This window comes from Euprymna scolopes, chromosome 39, assembly GCF_053919585.1.
Source record: "Euprymna scolopes isolate OS-2025 chromosome 39, ASM5391958v1, whole genome shotgun sequence".
NCBI lineage: Eukaryota > Metazoa > Mollusca > Cephalopoda > Sepiida > Sepiolidae > Euprymna > Euprymna scolopes.
Window position 1 is genome coordinate 25,606,794 of NC_136520.1, and position 19,175 is coordinate 25,625,968.

The window sequence follows — 19,175 nt, forward strand, 5'->3', positions numbered from 1 at the left end:
AATATTTTTAAAAGTTAGAAAAACAAAAAAATGAAATTATCTGAATATTAACTGGTTTTGTCTATAGTTTATATACAACACTTTTAACGTTGTCATAAATAATAGCAAATCAAAAATAAGATAAAAACTTTTTTTTAGATGAGGATTGATAATTTATATCACTTGGATTATTTGTACTGCTATTTTCATCTTGTTAGTTTCACAACATTTTATCTGCTGTAATCTCTAAGAATCTTTTATTTAATTCATGATTCATTATTTAATCCTTGAGAAAATTCCAGGCAAATTTGTTTTTTCATTAAAAAAAAAAAAAAAAAATACTTGATCAATTTTTGTAATTTTGGGAATATACCATCTTCATTCCGTGATAAGTACACAATAAAGTTTTTCTTTATTTTTGTTTATCACAATTAGTTCCCATGAATAATCACTGAAATCGGTCCAAAGCAACTAACGACGGATTTTTGGATGCACAAAATATTTTGTTTGTTTGAGAAATGGAGAACTATCAAGAGCAAATATTATATATGAGCATTATTGGTACATTTGAAGGAAGAAACATTGATCACAATAATGGCAAAACTATATAATTGCTTCCACACCCACACGATTCTCTTGATCTGTCCCCTCCCTCTCCAATGACTATTGGCCGTTTGCAGATCTCAAAAGAATGCCCCAATGAAAGATATAACTTCGAGGAAGAAGTGATATAAGTAACTGAGGTGTATGTTGTGGCCAAAGACAACTTGTTATTAGGAAAATGTTGGAATCAATGTATCACCCCAGATGGAGACCATAAAGATGAGTAGAATTGTATTTTGCCAAAAAGTTGTTCTTTTATTAAGTCCTCGACCGATTGAGTGATGCAAATTATATTTTTATCTCAATTCAACAAGCTTCTTTTTAAGTAGCTGTTTTTTTTTTTTAACACACACAGATTAGTAATTGTCTGTATTTTTGAGATGAGGTGTTTTCATTGATTGAGATTGTCGGACTGACTTCCTCATCTTGGTTGTTATTGTCACAACGTTTCGGCCGTTTTGCCCTCCGGCCTTCGTCAGGTGTTTTAATAGTATAAGAGATGAGAATGAAACCCCAAAAAAAACCTCCAACGGTCTGCCTACCATACATATGAGGCATCTCCGAAAAGATTAAGAGAATATGTGCCCCTTACAACATCAGGACGGTATTCAAGAGCGAATCAACACTCAGACAACACCTGGTACGAGTGAAGCCCCGCATGGAGGAGAACATGACCAAAAACTGCATATACTCCATCCCATGCAGTTGCAGAAAGGTTTACAAGGGTGAAACATGCTGCCCCCTTAAAGTAAGGGTGAAAGAACACCGAAAAGCGGTAACTAAAGGGGAGACGGAAAAATCGGGTATAGCCAACCATGTCTGGATGGAGAGGGGGGACCATCGCCCCCATGGGATGAAGTAAAAATAATAAACAGAGAGACCCACTGGAAAGTGAGAAAACTTAAAGAAACAGCTTACCTGCTCGGACATAACAACCTACTGAGCAAACCAAGCATAGAGCTGAATGCAATTTGGATACCTCTGATAGAGAGAGAAAGCCTTGAATAACAACATAGTTGGTTTGTGTAAATTTTAAACCTAGGAATTGTCCTAGTGACATATGGCCGAGTGGTCCTAGACGTTGTATCAAAGTTTACAGTTACCCAAAGGTGCTGAGTTCAATCCTGAACAAAGGCAGTGAAAAAGTAACATTCAAAACAGAGAATCAGCAACTATATCCCAAAACCTAGCTGGAGTCCCAACACGGTACCCCCGTAATAATAATAAAGGGTTGGGTTCGAGACTCCTAACAAACGGTTCCCCAGTTCAATACAAAACACCTGACGAAGGCCGGAGGGCAAAACGGCCGAAACGTGACAATAACAACCAAGATGAGGAAGTCAGTCCGACAATCTCAATCAACACACAGATTATATGGACACATATTTTAAACCATTTTTCTTTTTCTGTTTTATATGATCCAAAAAATCTTCATACATCGTTATTTTTTTTAGTATCTCTTCTTCTGATACTATACTTCTTCTTTTCTGTCATCGATTAGTGAAGGAGAAATCCTTTTAGACTGCCACAATTTTTATTTTTGTCCTAATCCAAAGTGCTCATTTATAAGAGAGCTGGATTTTTCTCACATTAAAATGTGTTGGGAGGTAAGTAAATAGGAACCTGCTATCTGACCTAGGATCAAGGTATAGTATCTGTCCTCGGTCAGAGAGGGAAAATTTTTTTGTTGTGGTCTCAATCCAGACAGACTCTTTTTTTTTTTTTGAGCAATTAGATTTCTCCCTTAAACATATAAATTAAATGGATACACCTTAAAAGTATCTTTTTTTCTTCTTTTTCTTTTTTTGACGTGATCCAAAAAAATTTCCATAAGTCTACCCCGCTTGTCATTTTTTTTTTATTCCAGAAGGTAAACAAATTGTTGTGCTTGAAGCTGCTGTACTTTTAGAAGCAAAATGGCATTCCATGGTTCACGAAGTCTGGGTCTCCATAGTCCCCAAAAATGAGGTAAGAAAATTGGGATTGATTAGCAGTAGGGGCAATTTAAAACGAACAGAAAACACATACAGAGTATAAAAAATGACATGAAACAACATACTACTACTACTACTACTACTACTACTAATAATAATAATAATAATAATAATATTTTCACACTGTCTTCTTTCTCCCCACAGGCGGACTGGGAGTCTTGCTCTTAACTTTGTTGAAATTAATTATAGTTCATACAGTTCTAAATTTGCTAATTGATTTTATATATTTTCTAAAAATTTAATGTCAGAATTTTAAAAAATATTTTGTTTTCAGATTAACAACATTGTTTATTCAAGAAATGCCAATTTTTATGTTTTTGTTTATTCAAAGTCATCTGTCTCTTCATTTATAAGTCAATAATTGTAAGATTTATTGCGATTGAAAGCTCTCTAATTGACTTGTGGTCATTTCAATCAATTCTCATGATAAACTTATTTATAAATTTTATTTTTTTATTTATCAACATTGATATTTGACTAATTAAACATTTTTGTTTAATTATTTGTAACATGTTTTTATTACACATCACTAGCACGTCATCATCATCATCATCAGTTGTTTTTAGCTGCTGTTCTCTTCTCACCTGTTAATTGTGATATTCATTTTGATTTCATTTTTTTTTTTGCCAACGTCTACTCACATCACTAACTTATAAACTAAAAAAGGAGGAAATCCACTGTTAAGAAGCACTTGATATTCAAAATTTTAAATTTACCAGTTCAAAAGAACAGACAAGTACATTTTTATTTTCATAAACATATCTATTTATCCAAATTCAATTCAATTTTTTTTTTTTTTCTAATTTTTGAATAGTAAAATATTCTTCATTGGGAAATAGACACTTTTTTTTTTACTTCTTTCATGTCATGCTGGAACTAAAGTCTGGTACAGAGGTTGGTCCAGCATGACATGAAAGGAAAAAAAAAATTGTATTTCCTGATTAAGAATATTTTACTGTTCGAAAATTTGAAAAAAATAAAAAATAATTAATTTTAATAAATAGATATGTTTATTAAAATAAATTTTTGTACTTGTCTGGTCTTTTCAACTATTAAACTAAAAAAAAAAATATTTGGAATAATTACATCAAGTTTAGTTTGAAACATCATTGTGGTGCAGAATGACCAACGCCATTCCTATAACAGATCTAACATTTGAGTCTTTTTTACTGGAGACAAGATTTCCAGTCAATGAGTAGATATTTTTCTAGTTGCTAACATTTCACTGTTATTGATCTGAGAAAATTTAATCCTGAAAGAGGATTCTAATCCTTCAAATTTATTTCAGCTAAGCTGCTGTATTATGTTATGACTATACTGTAAAAAGTCAATTGAATTTTATCAAGAATTATTTTTTCATTATTAACAAAAATAAAGCAGTAATTCATACAGCTCTAAATTTGCTAATTGAGTTTATATTTTTTCTAAAAATTTCATGTCAGAATCTTGAAAAAATATTTTGTTTTCATATTGACAGCATTGATGTCTGATGCAACCAGATCAAGCTGTCGGAAGATGACTCCCTGACACAAATGCACCTACATTAACAACTTTGTTTTTCCTTTGAACTATTTGTACAACTAAGACATGTTTTGCAAAATCCAAAACAAAAACAACATCCCCCTTCCCCTCCCTCCCCCTTTCTTTCCACCCCACTTCCTTACTGGCTTCATAACTTAAAACATTCCAACCAATAATACTACAAACAATAATACTACAACCTTTTTCCTTTGCAAAACTCAATTATGTTCTTACATGGTATATTATTGTAAAAAGAATATTTGTGCCACTAATAACCTGAAAAGATTTAATTTGAATCCTTTTTCAAATAATTATTTAACTTGATTGGAATTTGAAAGTCATTGTAGTGAATAAATGTCATAATTAAATTTTATCCGCACGAATTGATTTCAACCAATATTTACTTTATTATTATTGTTGAAAGAATGCTAGAGAATTCAAGCACCTTCTTATTTTGGTTTGTATATTCTCAAACTGAATTAGATTTAGTTATAAACAATAATTATAGACAGGTTTATCAAGGCACAATTAAAATTTGTTTTGCAATAACACTGCCATACTGTTGAAATCGTTCTTATTTCAGCAATAATCTATTTCGAATATCATATAATAGCAAAAATATGTATCTGCTTCTTTTGAGCACATCCATATTTTTTGAATTAGAAGGAACCCTTTTCCCTTTTTTATTTTCAAATTAAAATTTTACTTATAATAATAAATGTTTTGTTAAATGATGCTGGAGCTCTGTCGGTGGGGCTTTAGAATACGCCGACCGGGCCCCCTGCAGAGAGTAAAAGTCCCTCAATGGGGCCACCTGTTGGCCGTAGGTGGCATCCCGTAATGTCTAGGAGAAGGATCCTGGTGGTTGAGCAACTGATACCTCGGGAAAATAAAGGTATCAGTTGCAACACTCTATTTTGGCTTTGACACTCCCCCATCAATACTGATCCCCAAATAAGTGGTGAAAGCAGTGGCTGAGGGTCAAATGTATATAGTGAACAAGGATTAGACATGGCTGTTTTCCATATTTTACTTGAATGGGAGAAATTAAGATACACAAGTGCTCAAAATCTACATTATGTATAAATATATCATCCTTGTAACCCTGTTGTAGCCAGGGCGAATGGGCTTCCCCCCTGTGCGCATCCCAATTAGGGCTCCAAGGTGGTTGGGAGCAGGGATGATTAATTCACAAACAAATGAACCCAATATGAGTTACAAAAATCCAAGTAAAAAAAAGAATATTAGACAATTCTGACAGTAACACGAACAAGAAACCGAATAACTATCCAAACTTTATAGTAATGGAGTCAAAACTGGAGAAGTGCCTTTAGCCAAACTCTCCCCATTTAAGATAGAGAAAATATTATAAGAAAGGGTCAAACCTAAACTAGTCAAAAAATTAAGAAATGGTATTCTTCTGTTAGAAATTTTTACTAAAGCGCAGGCAGATGAACTTCTAAAATGGAAACTTTCTGGTAATATAAAAATAAAAGCATACCCCAACAAAACACTAAACGTATGCAAAGGAGTGGTAAAAAGCCCTGAGCTTTCACTTTGCTCCATCGACGAAATCCGTTCAAATTTAAAAGAATAAAATGTAACGGATGTCAGAAGAATTCAAATAAAAAAAAAAATGGAGAAATGATAAACACACACACACACACATATATATACTAACCTTTAAGCAACAAAAAATTCCACAAGAAATAAAAATAGAAACTAAGAGTCGAAACATACATCCCCAACCCATCGCGTTGCTTTAACTGTCAAAAATTTTGTCACCATCAGGATCGATGCACACACCAGCCAGTGTGTAGAAGGTGTGGAGAAAATGACAATCATACCAACTGTCAAAAAACCTATAAATGTGCCAACAGTAAAGAAAATCACAGTGCCTACTCCAAAGACTGTGAAATCTGGAAAAAAGAAAAGGAAATCGTTAAAATTAAACATGTTAAGCATCACCTACCCAGAAGCAAGGAAAAAAGGACAGTAACAGCTAAATATTCAGAAATAATAAAAAAGAATACTCCCAACACAAATAAACACAACGAGAATTATTGCACAACAAATCTTGATATTAAAATCCAAGGCCTCATCAACCAAATCAAAATATTGATAAATTGAAAACGTATGTTGACGACTGATATATCCTGCGGTGGGTGGCCGTAATAAAAGGATATTCAAGAAAGGTATTCCACCAGGGAAATAAATGGATAAAGAGGTTCTGAAGTAATAAAGAAAAAAGAGAAGTTTATTGAGAATATTTACAGAGACAGCATGTTACGTTTAAGTGTTCCCGCCCAGGGAAGGGTCTCACAACCGGTGACCGGTGATAACGTTCTTTCGATAAAAAGTTCCGGCGGTGAATTGCTCATCTCACCATAACACCTCCCCCTAAGACAATTTCTCTCAAGAGAATTTGGCTTAATAGCGTTTGCTTTTTGGCTTGGGGCTCAGCCGGTTAACTTTTCTTTTCACCCTTGTACTTTTTCTCCTCAATATCGTTTGAGTGGGTGGAGTTGGTGGAGAAGCTGGAACTCTCAAGAGTAAGTTCTGTTAAGGGTTGGGGAATATTAAAAGAATAATACAAAACCTCTAGGGGCAGGTCATTTTCTTCTGCCTGTTTGTAGTCATCAGTGTGTCGAGGTCTTAGCTGATTTATGTGCCTGCGACAGTCGAATTTATTACTTCTTACAGAATATAGCATGTGTCCGATTCTTTTCATGATAATCCCCTCCTCCCAAAAATTTTTTCCACTCCTGTAATTCAGGAAGAATATTCTGTCACCAGGTTTGTAAAACCTTGTTGGAAAATTTTCTTTTGTTGTTGTTACTCTGGTTGCACTTGGTAAAATTCTGTAAAATACAGATCTGATTTTCCGTGCAAACATCAGTTCGGCTGGTGACGAACTGGTATCAGTGTTTGGGTTCAGAGTTATCCTGTACACCGATAAAAATTGTTCAAGACTCTTCTCGTCAGTGTCCATGCCTTGGTTTTTCTTCAAGGCTCTTTTGAATGTATCGACGAACCTCTCTGCTAGGCCATTTGACCTTGGGTGGTAGATTGTCGTTAAATGTTCAATAGCTAGAGCCTTGCAGAATTCTTCAAATTCTTTGCTGGTAAATTGGGTGCCGTTGTCGCTGACAATAGTTTTAGGCACTCCAAAACGACTGAAGAGAACTCTTAGTGCATCTATTGTACTCATCGAAGTAGGGTGTTTGTATTTAAACACTTCTGGCCATTTTGTGAAACTGTCGACGACCACTAAGAAATAATGTCCATTTAAAGGACCTGCATAATCGATATGTAACCGAGTCCACGGTGTATCAGTCTTTGGCCACGGTTGTATCTGCACAGGTGGTGCCTTTGCTGCTAGCTGACACCCTTGACACTCTCTTACGAGTTTTTCAATGTCCTCGTCCATCCTAGGCCAATACGTATATCCACGCATTAAAGCTTTCATTCTCGACATGCCTGGATGACCACTATGAAATTCTTTTAAAATTCTTCTCTGAAGCGTAGTCGGTATGACGACTGTCTGCGTACATCAAGGTTTGAGCACAAATGGAAAATGGTAAAATTTTAGGGTCTTTCTTTGATTTTCCATTTAGTTGCACCAACTTTTTCATTTTCACAATATAATCATCCTTTTCTGCTGCCTTATTTATTTCGTCTAGAGTCACTGGTAACTCTCTGATTGTGTTGCACAGTAATCCGGAGAGTTCTTTTTCCTCTGTCAATGCAGCTATTACTGTGTCTTCCAAAGGTTCAGCACACTTTTGGATGAGCCTGGACAGTCCATCTGCATGTCCGATATTTTTGGATGAAATGTACTCCATTTTAAAGTTATAATTTAGTAGAATTATGCTCCATCGTTGGAGTCTGTTCGCAATGTGCGTAGGTATGCCTTTTTTAGAGCCAAAAATAGTCAATAAGGGTTTGTGGTCGGTTTGCAAAGTAAACATCCTTCCATGAATAAATCTATGGAATTTTTTAATGGCATAAATAATCGCCAAGCTTTCTTTTCCAATTTGAGAATAGTTTCTTTCAGCCGGCAAAAGTGATCTGGATGCATGGGCTATTGGCTTTGTTGATCCATCTTCAAGTTTATGGAGAAGAACTGCTCCTACTGCGTAGTCACTTGCATCTGATGCAACAATCAATTCTTTCTGTGGATCAAAATGTGCTAGAGCTAAATCTGATAGCAGGCATTTCTTAATATCTTCAAACGCATTTTGGCATTCTTTTGACCAAATCCACTTTTGTCCTTTTTTTAACAAATCATTCAATGGTGCTCTCAACTTATGCATGTTTGGAATATAAATAGCATAATATTGAGCCAAACCCAAAAAAGATTGTAACTGGGCAACATTATTGGGTGCTGGCATCCTCTCGATTGCTTCTGTTCTCTGAGGATCTGGTCTTCTGCCTTGGCTGTCGATAATTTGACCAAGATATTTTATGTGTTTTAAAAAGAATTCACATTTTTCGGCACTTAACTTGAAACCAAATTCCTCAATTCTTTGGAAAACTACTCTGATGTGTTCCTTATGTTCCTGTACATTTTTACTTTTGACAAGGATGTCATCCAAATATGCGATTGCAACATCTAAATCAGCAAGCATCATATCCATTATTTGCTGAAATAGTGCTGAGGCCACTTTTAATCCAAAAGGAAGTCTTTTTAGTCAGAAAAGTCCTAGATGTGTATTGATACACAAATACTTAGAACATTCTTCACTGACTTTTACCTGAAGGTAAGCTTCCGATAAGTCGATTTTGGAAAAAATTCTACCTCCATTCAGCTTTGTAAAAATGTCTTCAGGAGATGGAAGTGGATAACTATGATCCATCAGACAGTCATTACGGCCTGTAAAAAAATCGGCACATACCCGAATCTTCTTATTTTTCTTTTTAACATACAAAGTGGGGCTCGCCCACTCAGAATAGTCAACTTTTTCGACTACACCATTCTTCTGTAGTCTTAGTTCAATTTCAATATCTTCTTTTGAAGAAAAAGGCACATTTCTTTTTGGTCTAAAAACAGGTTTCACATTCTGTTTTAATTCCAAATTTACTTCAGTTTTGGTGCACACTCCTAATCCCTTTGAAAAAACTTCGGGGAATTCACTTTTTAACACTGCCAGAAAATGGTCATTTTGTTTGGAATTTTTCTTTTCCAACGCTCTTACATTATTGCAAAATGAATTTATGGGTAGCTCCCATAAATCAAACAAAACAATCCAATCAATTCCAAAAAGGCAAGAATTTATTCCTGGAACAACTGAAAGGTTTGAGGAAAAAGTTTTTGATCCAAGAGAAACACAGCAATTAAATTCTCCCATGAATTTTAATCGCTCTCCGGAAACACCTTTTGCAATTTTTTGTGTTTTTCTCAGTTTTGGACCACCAATGCTCTTCCAGGTCACTTCGTCGATAATTGATATATCGCTACCTGTGTCTAAAAGTAGCTTCACTGAGTGACCATTTATTTGGGTGTGAACGAATTTCCGTTTCCCTCCTTGTTTTATTTCTTCTTTGGACAAGACCACATTTACTTTTGGCTTCCATTTCCATCTTTTGTCTTGCTTAGTTCGGCAGTGGGATGCCCGGTGTCCCACTAGGCCACATTTGGTACAACGTTGGTCTTTATAAGGGCAGTTTTTTCTTAAGTGCGGACCCACACAACTTCAACATTCAAAACTTTTCCCTTTGTCTTTTGGAAATGTCTTCTGTTTTACTACCTGGACTTGGGATGTGACTTTTCCCTCTATCCTTGTAGTGTCCCTTTTTACATTTATCAATTTTTGACATTCTTCTGTCACTTTTTGCAAGTTCATTTCCGGATCTTGCTCCATGATTGATATCCTTGACCTTAAATCCTTGTTCTTCGGTGCTGTCAGTCCTTGAACAAATATGTAGCACTTAAACATGTCCACTGATAAATCCTTTAATTTAAACAGTTCACACTGGGCGTTGACTTTGCCTGCATATGTGACAATGTCATCATGTCTTTTGACATATTTAAACACCTATACCGTGTATGAAAAAGACTATCTCTTTCACCGAATATAACACACAAAATTTTCACCATTTCAGAAAAAGAGATCTCTTCCGGTTTTTTAGGCAATATCAAATTCGTGAATTTAGTATTTTCTTCTGTGCCCATTTTTTGGAGTAATAGTGTTATTTTTTCCTCATCCGACCACTTCTCGCATCGTTTTGTAAATATCGTTTCAAACCTATGATAATAGGCTGGAAAAGTGTCACTTTTTTCTGGGTCATATTTAAACTCTGAAAGCGAGTTCGCTATACCCTCAGCCGAAAAAAATCTGGATGCACCCTCCTTAGATTTTTCTGACAAAATCGTTTCACAAAATAAGCGATTATCCGTCGTTTGTTGTATTACAAGAGTTTCGAAACGTTCTTGTTGAATTAGTATTTGTTTTTGAAAATCCATTTGGGCTTTTTGTTGAGTTATTAAACTCTCAGTTAACGTTTTCGTCAACGTCGCTATTTGTTCCGATGTCATTTTCTTTTTAAATGTATCAATAACAAATTAACGTATACCACAGAGAAAAAAAAAAAAAAAATATTGTTCAAAAACAAAATGCTTATTTTCACAGAAAATTGTCAACACATAGGGAAGTTCCGAAAAAAAAAAATCACCGTTAAAATAACACTTGACAAAATTTCAAGAGACTCTTTTTTCGTCTACTTCAGCAGACACACGTAAACTTCTTTTAAAAATTTTCTTTATTAAATAAACACAGATTCCTCAGTATTGTTCATTTGTTGGTTTTCTATCGTATTAACCAAATACAAAAAACACGTAAAAATATCTCTCATGAAGAAAGTCACAATTTATACACACACACACACACACACGTTATATAACGTCAACTCTTTGGGAGTTTAAAAAGAGAAAAACGGAGTTTAACTCGTCAATAATATAAAAATTATTTTTTACTTACGTAAATTTGTGGCAGACACTAGTCTTTCGCTTTCTAAGAAGCTTTTTCTTCAATTAAAAGTGAACTTTGTGAACAACAATTTTCAGAATGTTCTCGGTTACCACGTGTTTTTTTTTTTTTTCTTTTTATATGAATTTACAGTTTGTATCTCATCTTCGTCGCCAGTTGATATATCCTGCGGTGGGTGGCCGTAATAAAAGGATATTCAACAAGGGTATTCCACCAGGGAAATAAATGGATAAAGAGGTTCTGAAGTAATAAAGAAATAGAGAAGTTTATTGAGAATATTTACAGAGACAGCATGTTACGTTTTTAAGTGTTCCCGCCCAGGGAAGGGTCTCACAACCGGTGACCGGTGATAACGTTCTTTCGATAAAAAGTTCCGGCGGTGAATTGCTCATCTCGCCATAACATAAATACAATTGAAGAAATGAAAAAAATAAATATAAATAAAACCTCACTAGTACCAAAATTCCAAACACCACACCCAATGGAACCAACCTTTCTATCAGAAAAAAAAAAACAAATATCAAAAAAACATACAAGAAAAACAAAACAAAACGGCACCCAATAATGAAAAAAATACAACAAGCAGATCACATTCACTCTCTGGGACTGGAGCTGTGGCCCAGGGTGTCCCAGAAAAGATGGACATACCGGGGAAATCCCCGGAGAGTGGCGGCCGGCGGACAAGCGAAGGAACCTCTGCGGCGCATGAACCCAAACTTCCTAATACACCACAAGCACGACTTTGTTCATGCTCCAAAGGTAGAAGTAAACAAGAAAATACTAAGCCCACAAAACTCGAATGCTTGGAAGTCATGGAAACTGAGAAACTAAAACCAAACACTCCCAACCAAAATCCCCAGAAAACAATAGAAACTAATTACAAACCCTATCATGACTAACAAACCTAAAATCCTTAAAAGAATCCTACAGTGGAACATCAGAGGCGTAAATGCAAACCACCAAGAATTACTAATCCTCATTTCTACACGACTATCATCAGTAATCTGCTTACAAGAAACTCTCCTAAAAGAAAATAACGTCAAAATAAAAAACTACACGTCCTACAATCATATACATACCCACAAACTCAGAGCATCTGGTGGCAAATCAATATTAATCAACAATATTCCACAAAGACAAATCAAAATAAACACAACCATACAAGCAACTGCTGTATCTGCATCCCTACATGAAAACCTAACAATATGTTCAATCTACATACCACGCCATGAAACCAAACTCAAAAACCTAATAAACCAGCTTCCAAAACCATACAGCCTCCTGGGAGATCTAAACAGCCACAATACCTTGTGTGGCAGTGATAAAACCAACAAAAAAGTATCATTATTGAAAGTCTAATTCACAAAGAAAATCTATACCTCTTCAACAACCAATCACCCACTTATTTACACCTAGGAACTTGCACCTATTCAGCTATTGATTTGGAGACTCTTCATTGGTTCTCAAATACAAATGGCAAGTTCACAATGAACCATGAGGAAGTGACCATTTTCCAATCATTTTGGAAGAACTTGGCGCTGAACCTGAGAAAAAAAAAAACAGCATGCAACCTATATAAGGCAAACTGGACAAAATTAAAAAAATTATGCCAAAATAAACTTATCCCAAACACATACTGATCAAGAAGACCACACCTCCCATTTTACAAAAACACTCATAGAAATAGTGCAAGAATGCATACCCAATTCTAAATCTCAAACTAAAATAAAAAAAACCCTGGTATAATAATGATTGCAAAGAAGCAATTAGGGTCCACCGCTTAGCACTGCAAACCTTCCAAAAAGAACCCACAAGTATAAATTAAATAAAATATAAGCACAGAGCTCAAAGAAGAAGAATTATAAAAGAGGCCAAAAGAACAACATGGCAGAATTTTGTTTCCAAACTAAAAACAGTATGGAAAATAATCCACAGAATAAGCGGGGAAAAAACAGCCACCCAGTAAAACACCTCACACAAAATAACACCATGGCAACGACTAAAGAAGAAATTGCAAACCTCTTTGCAAAATATTTTACCAACATCTCATCCCACCAGAACCAATCACCAATTTTCCAAAGCAGAAAGGAAAAAGAACAAAAAAGAAAACTTTAAATTCAAAAATGAAAAGGTTTACAACAAACTATTCTCTATACACAAGCTACAAGAAGCACTTGGAAGATCCTACCATTCAACCGTGGGCCCAGACGAAATACACTATAAATTCTTGAACCAACTCCCAAAACCATCCCTACATTACCTACTAAAAATCTATAACAATATCTAGACAAGTGGAAAAGTTCCAGTATCATGGAAAACAACAATTATCATCCCCATACCAAAACCTACTAAAGACTACACAAACCCAAATAATTCCCAAAACAACACATCAAATCCAACTAATTTCAGACCAATAGCTCTAACCAGCTGCATGTGCAAAACATTCGAAAGAATAATCAACCAAAAACTCACATGGTATCTGGAAACAAACAATCTTATCACTAAATTCCAGTCAGGTTTCAGAAACAAAAGAAGCACCATAGACCATCTAGTACGTCTAGAAACTTTGATACAAGAGCCTTCATACGGAAGAAACATACAGTGGCAATTTTCTTTGACCTAGAGAAGGCCTATGACACAACCTGGAGGTATGGCATTGTGAAGGATTTAAAAGAAATGTGTCTATCAGGTAGACTACCTATCCTTATAAGCAACTTCATAAACAATAGAAACTTTCAAGTAAGAGTAGGAAGCACCCTGTCAAATAGAAAAGCTCAAGAAACACAAGGAAGCATCCTCTCAGTAACCTTCTTCAATATAGAGCTTTAATTTAATTAAGGAGCCCTAAAGTTGGAACAATCCAATACAATGATCCCTTACAATCTCAAACAAACTATTAAAAAATACATAAACACCAAGTGGCAAGAATCATGGAACAACTGCACAAACGATAAACTACACCACATATCCCCTACCATTGGAGAATGGCCACAGGGATACAGGAAATAGAAAGGAAGAGATAACCCTGACCCGGCTATGAATAGGCCATACCTTTATTACCCACTCCTACCTTTTAAAAGTGGTAGATCCCCCCCCCCCAATATGCCATGATCCTTTCTCAGTTAAACACATCTTAATCGAGTGCAAGGAATTCGAGACCACAAGATCTCAATATTATCAAGTAATCAACTTAAAAGAACTTTTCAACCCTATACAAATAGAAAATATCCTAAACAATCAACCTATACTGGAAAATTTTAAAATAACTTTAACCAAATAACCCTATAGAGATTCTAAATAACAATTCATAAACAACACCTTAGGCTATTTAGTATAGCCAGAGAAGTTGATGTGCTGTTAAAAAGCAAACAACCAACCAACCAATTTTTATGTCTTTGTTTATTCAAAGTTATCTGTCTCTTCATTTATAAGCTAATGTAAAAGTTATTGAGTAATAAAAATGTATTGTAGTTCTTATTTTCATTAAAACTCATAAAAACATCAAACTAATCTCATAGTGAAAGTTTTTCTGTTTTTAATTGCTACATAAATTATCTAAGAAAATTCACGTTGTCTCAAGAAACGATCCCCAAGTGCATGTTCTCCTGGCCTGTTATAGGAATGGCCTTGAGCGTGACTCTCACTAACAAGGTGACATCAGATGTTCAATTTACATTTTCTTCTTTGCAGGCTGTGAAAAGGATTATGGAAAGGAACAAGCTAAGTGAAGCTGAAGCTGAGGCAAGAATTTTGAGTCAAATGTCAAATTCTGACAGAGTTGCGGCTTCGAATGTCATCCTTAGTACGTTGTGGGAATATGAAGAAACACAGAGACAGGTAAAAATTATTTGGGGCAAATTTTCATGTTTAAAAACAATTGTTTCAAATCCTTTGTTTTTTCTAATGACATTGCAACACCATTTGTTTGCATTAAATGGCTTTTAGAAATTGATTTAAAATCTTGCCAGGTCTTTATTTATATCTCTTTCTTGAAAATCTATTCTTATTACTATTTCTTTTCATTAAAAATTTTAAAAGATAATTTATATTTTAATGTATATTAAATGATTATTGTAGTTTTTAAATGTGTGTGTGTGTATATATATATATATATATATATAATGTTTTTATGTGTGTTATGTTTTAATGTGTGTGTGTGTATATATATGTATATATATATAGTCTTGGAAGTTTTTAACCTTTAAAACTATACACAAAAAAATATTTTTTATCATTCGTTAGAAAACCATCTAGTCAGTAAGTCATTTAATCACCTGCAATCACTGCATCAACTCGCTCTCAAATTTACTATAATACCAATAATTTATTTTTCAAGGGATCATCAGTTGTTTACCATGAAACACTGTTTCGGGGATTTTATATATATATTAAATTATGTTTTAATATGTATATCTATATGTATAAAAATGTATCTCTTGGTTTGTTAGTTTTGAAAAACTAACAAACCACCAAACTGATTGCTTTGACATTTTGGTATAGTATGTTCAGTGTACTCATGCGTGTTTTTATATATTCCTTTTTAATGATAACATTATACTTAATTTTTATTTAATAAATTAGGTGGTTTTATTTGTAACGATCTGGCCATTTTTTTTATTTGTAACGATCTGGCCATTTTTTTTATTTCTAACGATCTGGCCATTTTTTTTTATTTGTAACGATCTGGCCATTTATTTTTTATTTGTAACGATCTGGCCATTTTTTTTATTTGGGTAAGTATCAGCATCACCGCCTGCCGTCACGTGATATAACTAAAAGGAACTAAAGGTGTTTACAATATAGGCAAATTTTAAATGGATAACATTTAATCACGTGATTATTGAAAATGTAATCATGTGATTAAAATTTAATTTAAATTAACCACATGTGGTTGCTTTCCTGTCAAATATTCATCGAAAATGTCGGCATTTCCAATGTGAACAGTGAGTTGGACTTATATAAGAAAAAAAAAATTAAATACCAATTATTGAGAACATAAACATAAAACATATTTTGTCTTTTTCGTTTTTGTGTTCCATTTAAACAAACTGAGCCACAGCAACGTGTGGCCAGGTACAGCTAGTATATATATATATATATATATTATATTTTAATGTATATATATATATATATATATATATATATATATATATATATATATATTATATTTTAATATATATATATTAAATTTTTTAATATGTATATATATATATATATATATTTATATATATATATATTATATTTTAATATATATATATTAAATTTTTTAATATGTATATATATATATATATATATATATTATATTTTAATATATATATTAAATTTTTTAATATATATATATATATATATTATATTTTAATATATATATTAAATTTTTTAATATGTATATATATATATATATATATATTAAATGATTATTATGTTTTAATGTATAAGTTATAATTTATGTATTATAAAAATGATGCATCCAAAGCAGGTCGGAGGTTGCATCTGCTGAAAATGTGAAAATAACAAGAATGCGAAGAGTAATCCCTCTTTTCATCTCATTTTCACAATGTTTCGGCAGATGCAACCTCCGACCTGCTTTGGATGCATCATTTTTATGATGAACTTGGGAGAAACTATACAGAATTTTAATCTGAAATCCACTGAGATAGATTGTTCTCGTTTTATCAGCCATGGCCAGGTAGAAGTGTTAATTATTATGTGATTCTTAGTTATAACCTGTGGTAACGATTGAACCTACACCCTCCAGAATACTGTCACTTAGAACTGATTGTTAAATATCACCTTTATATATTGTGCCACAGGACTATGTAGCATGAATGTTTGGCAACATTAAACCTGATCTTGTTTTAGGATGCTGTTATGTTTTTGCAAACGTCAAAGTAATATTCGTCTTAGATTATTTCACGTCCCATCCGCACATCTTTGACAGTGAAACTGATTAGAAAATTTGTTTCTCTCGCTCAAAAACGTGACGTCATCATGTCCTATTATTGTTCAATTCCGTTTTATCTAGGGAGTTTCACCTGTTGACCCCTTTTTCTTGGTACAATTCTGTTTGCAGCTAGGTTATCCTGACATGCACTAATGGTGACTCTTGTCAAAATGTGCGCTAGCAAACTTAATCACTACTTACTTGCATAGGGTCCCTAGTATGTGTTGTATTACTACTTATTGCATGAAAATTTCCAAGTGAAAAAAGATGCAATTGAAAAAGGCTGGAAGTTACATCAAATGAAACAATCTTTTTTTTTCTCATTACAAATTAACATTTCCATTTATTGCATTTTCAATAACCATGTTTACATTCAGAACTATTTTTCTGTTCATTTCATGATATTCAATAAATATTAGTGTTTACCAAAAATCTTGGAAAATTATTGAGTAAAATTTTAATGAATAATTGAATTTATTATTTGGCGTCAATAAATTTTTACCCACATCACATGGCATTTTCATATTAGAAAAAGGGAGATAATCTTTTCCAACGTGCTTAAATGGCGTTGCATCAATGTATACTTGGAAATGAGTAAGAAATGAATTTTACTACTAAAATATTTTTTGTGCACACTAATATTTTCAATTGATATTTTTTTTTTTTTATTTTGATCTGCCATAGTTCACGTGTACATTAATCGAAACATTCACAAAGTTATTAAAGTTGTTTCAAGGCAATGTTGATGATTTGTGGCTTTTTTTTCTCTGGGTATAAAATGCTGTTTTGATGCATTTTTTTCCCCCTTTCAATGTTTTACTTTTTGTTCAAAGGAAGGTGAGTCTGTATGAAGTCAAGGGACCTTTTTTTTCTTTTTTTTTTTAATGGTGACTATACAAAAATACTTTATTTTCTGGAATTAAGTTGAATTTTCTTTTTCTTAATATGCTGCAACGACTCCCCCCCATCCCCCCAATAAAAAAAAAAAAGATATAAACACATAAGAAAAATTAGTGCTTGTCTACATTTGGGCATATATAAAAAAATTTTTTAAGAAAAATCTTATAAAATCTTTATGATGTTTGTACATGTCATCGCATGAAGATGTCATATTCCCAAAATCACATAAATCAATCAAGTAATTTTTTTTTATTTAAGAAAATCGACCCACCCCACCCCCAAATATAAACACAGAATTTTTGCTGGGAGGAGAGTCAACGTGTGGGTGCTCATTTTACATTAAATTGTGTTCATAAATGTTATTTTCGTTTCCAGTGCCCCCAAAAACCTTTAAAAGTGGTAATATCAAAGGATTTGCTTATCCTATATTTCCCATCATTTGTAATTAAGATGGCGCATTAATCGTTTGATAAAATGTGTCAGAAAATTTGATTTTCTTTAAAAAAAAAAAAAAAAAAAGCTACTTGATCAATCTATGTGATTTTTTAAATATGACATCCTCGTGCAGTGACAGGTACTGACATCATAAAGACATTTCTTGAAAAACTATTTTTTATAGGCCCAAATGTAGACAAACACAGAAAAATTATATTATTAAAAATTTGTCTTTAAATTTGCTGACTATTTTTATTATATTCTTAAAATTGGAATTTTTTGTTTTAGGTTGAAAAAGCTTGGTCGCTTTTACAAAAGAGAATCTAACAAGACAAAGAATTCAAAGAAGGAGAAGATGGAGCATCGGATAATGGATAGTCTTTTTAGTCTTTTTTTCATGTTTTATAATAATTGCATCATGAAAGAAAACATCATCATTATATTTTTTTTTGAATAACCAAACTTGTTGCTTGGATATTTCGATCATCAAAAACTTCTCCAATGTTTATGGATTTCAATAAAGAATGAAAACAAATAGTTTTTATTTGATTAGATTGTTTGCTAACTCAACATGATCACGTTATGGGTGTCCCATGCTAACCCGACATGATCACATTACGGGTGTCCCATGCTAACCTAACGTGTTAACCATCCCATGTTAACCTGACAGCCACGCAAAATCTGTCGATATTTGGGTGTTTATGTATTCCACCATAAATCTATTTTTTTAACTTTAGAAAAATACAGCCTTCTGAAAATTAAAAAGTGAAATGTTTAAAAATTTATTTTTAAGTAAATGAGAATTTAATTTTT

General features: G+C 33.3%; 1 protein-coding gene across 1 annotated transcript in view; it reads left to right on the forward strand.

Annotated features, from left to right (window-relative positions):
• LOC145263679 (bifunctional coenzyme A synthase-like) overlaps window positions 1-18,899 on the forward strand; it is a 45,733-nt gene extending 26,834 nt beyond the window's left edge. The window contains exons 8-10 of the mRNA XM_080120563.1: window positions 2,450-2,550; window positions 14,777-14,923; window positions 18,651-18,899. Of these exons, the coding sequence (XP_079976689.1) occupies window positions 2,450-2,550; window positions 14,777-14,923; window positions 18,651-18,689 (287 nt within the window). The 3' untranslated portion in view covers window positions 18,690-18,899. The remainder of the gene's footprint in view (window positions 1-2,449; window positions 2,551-14,776; window positions 14,924-18,650) is intronic.
• Window positions 18,900-19,175: the final 276 nt, after the last annotated feature.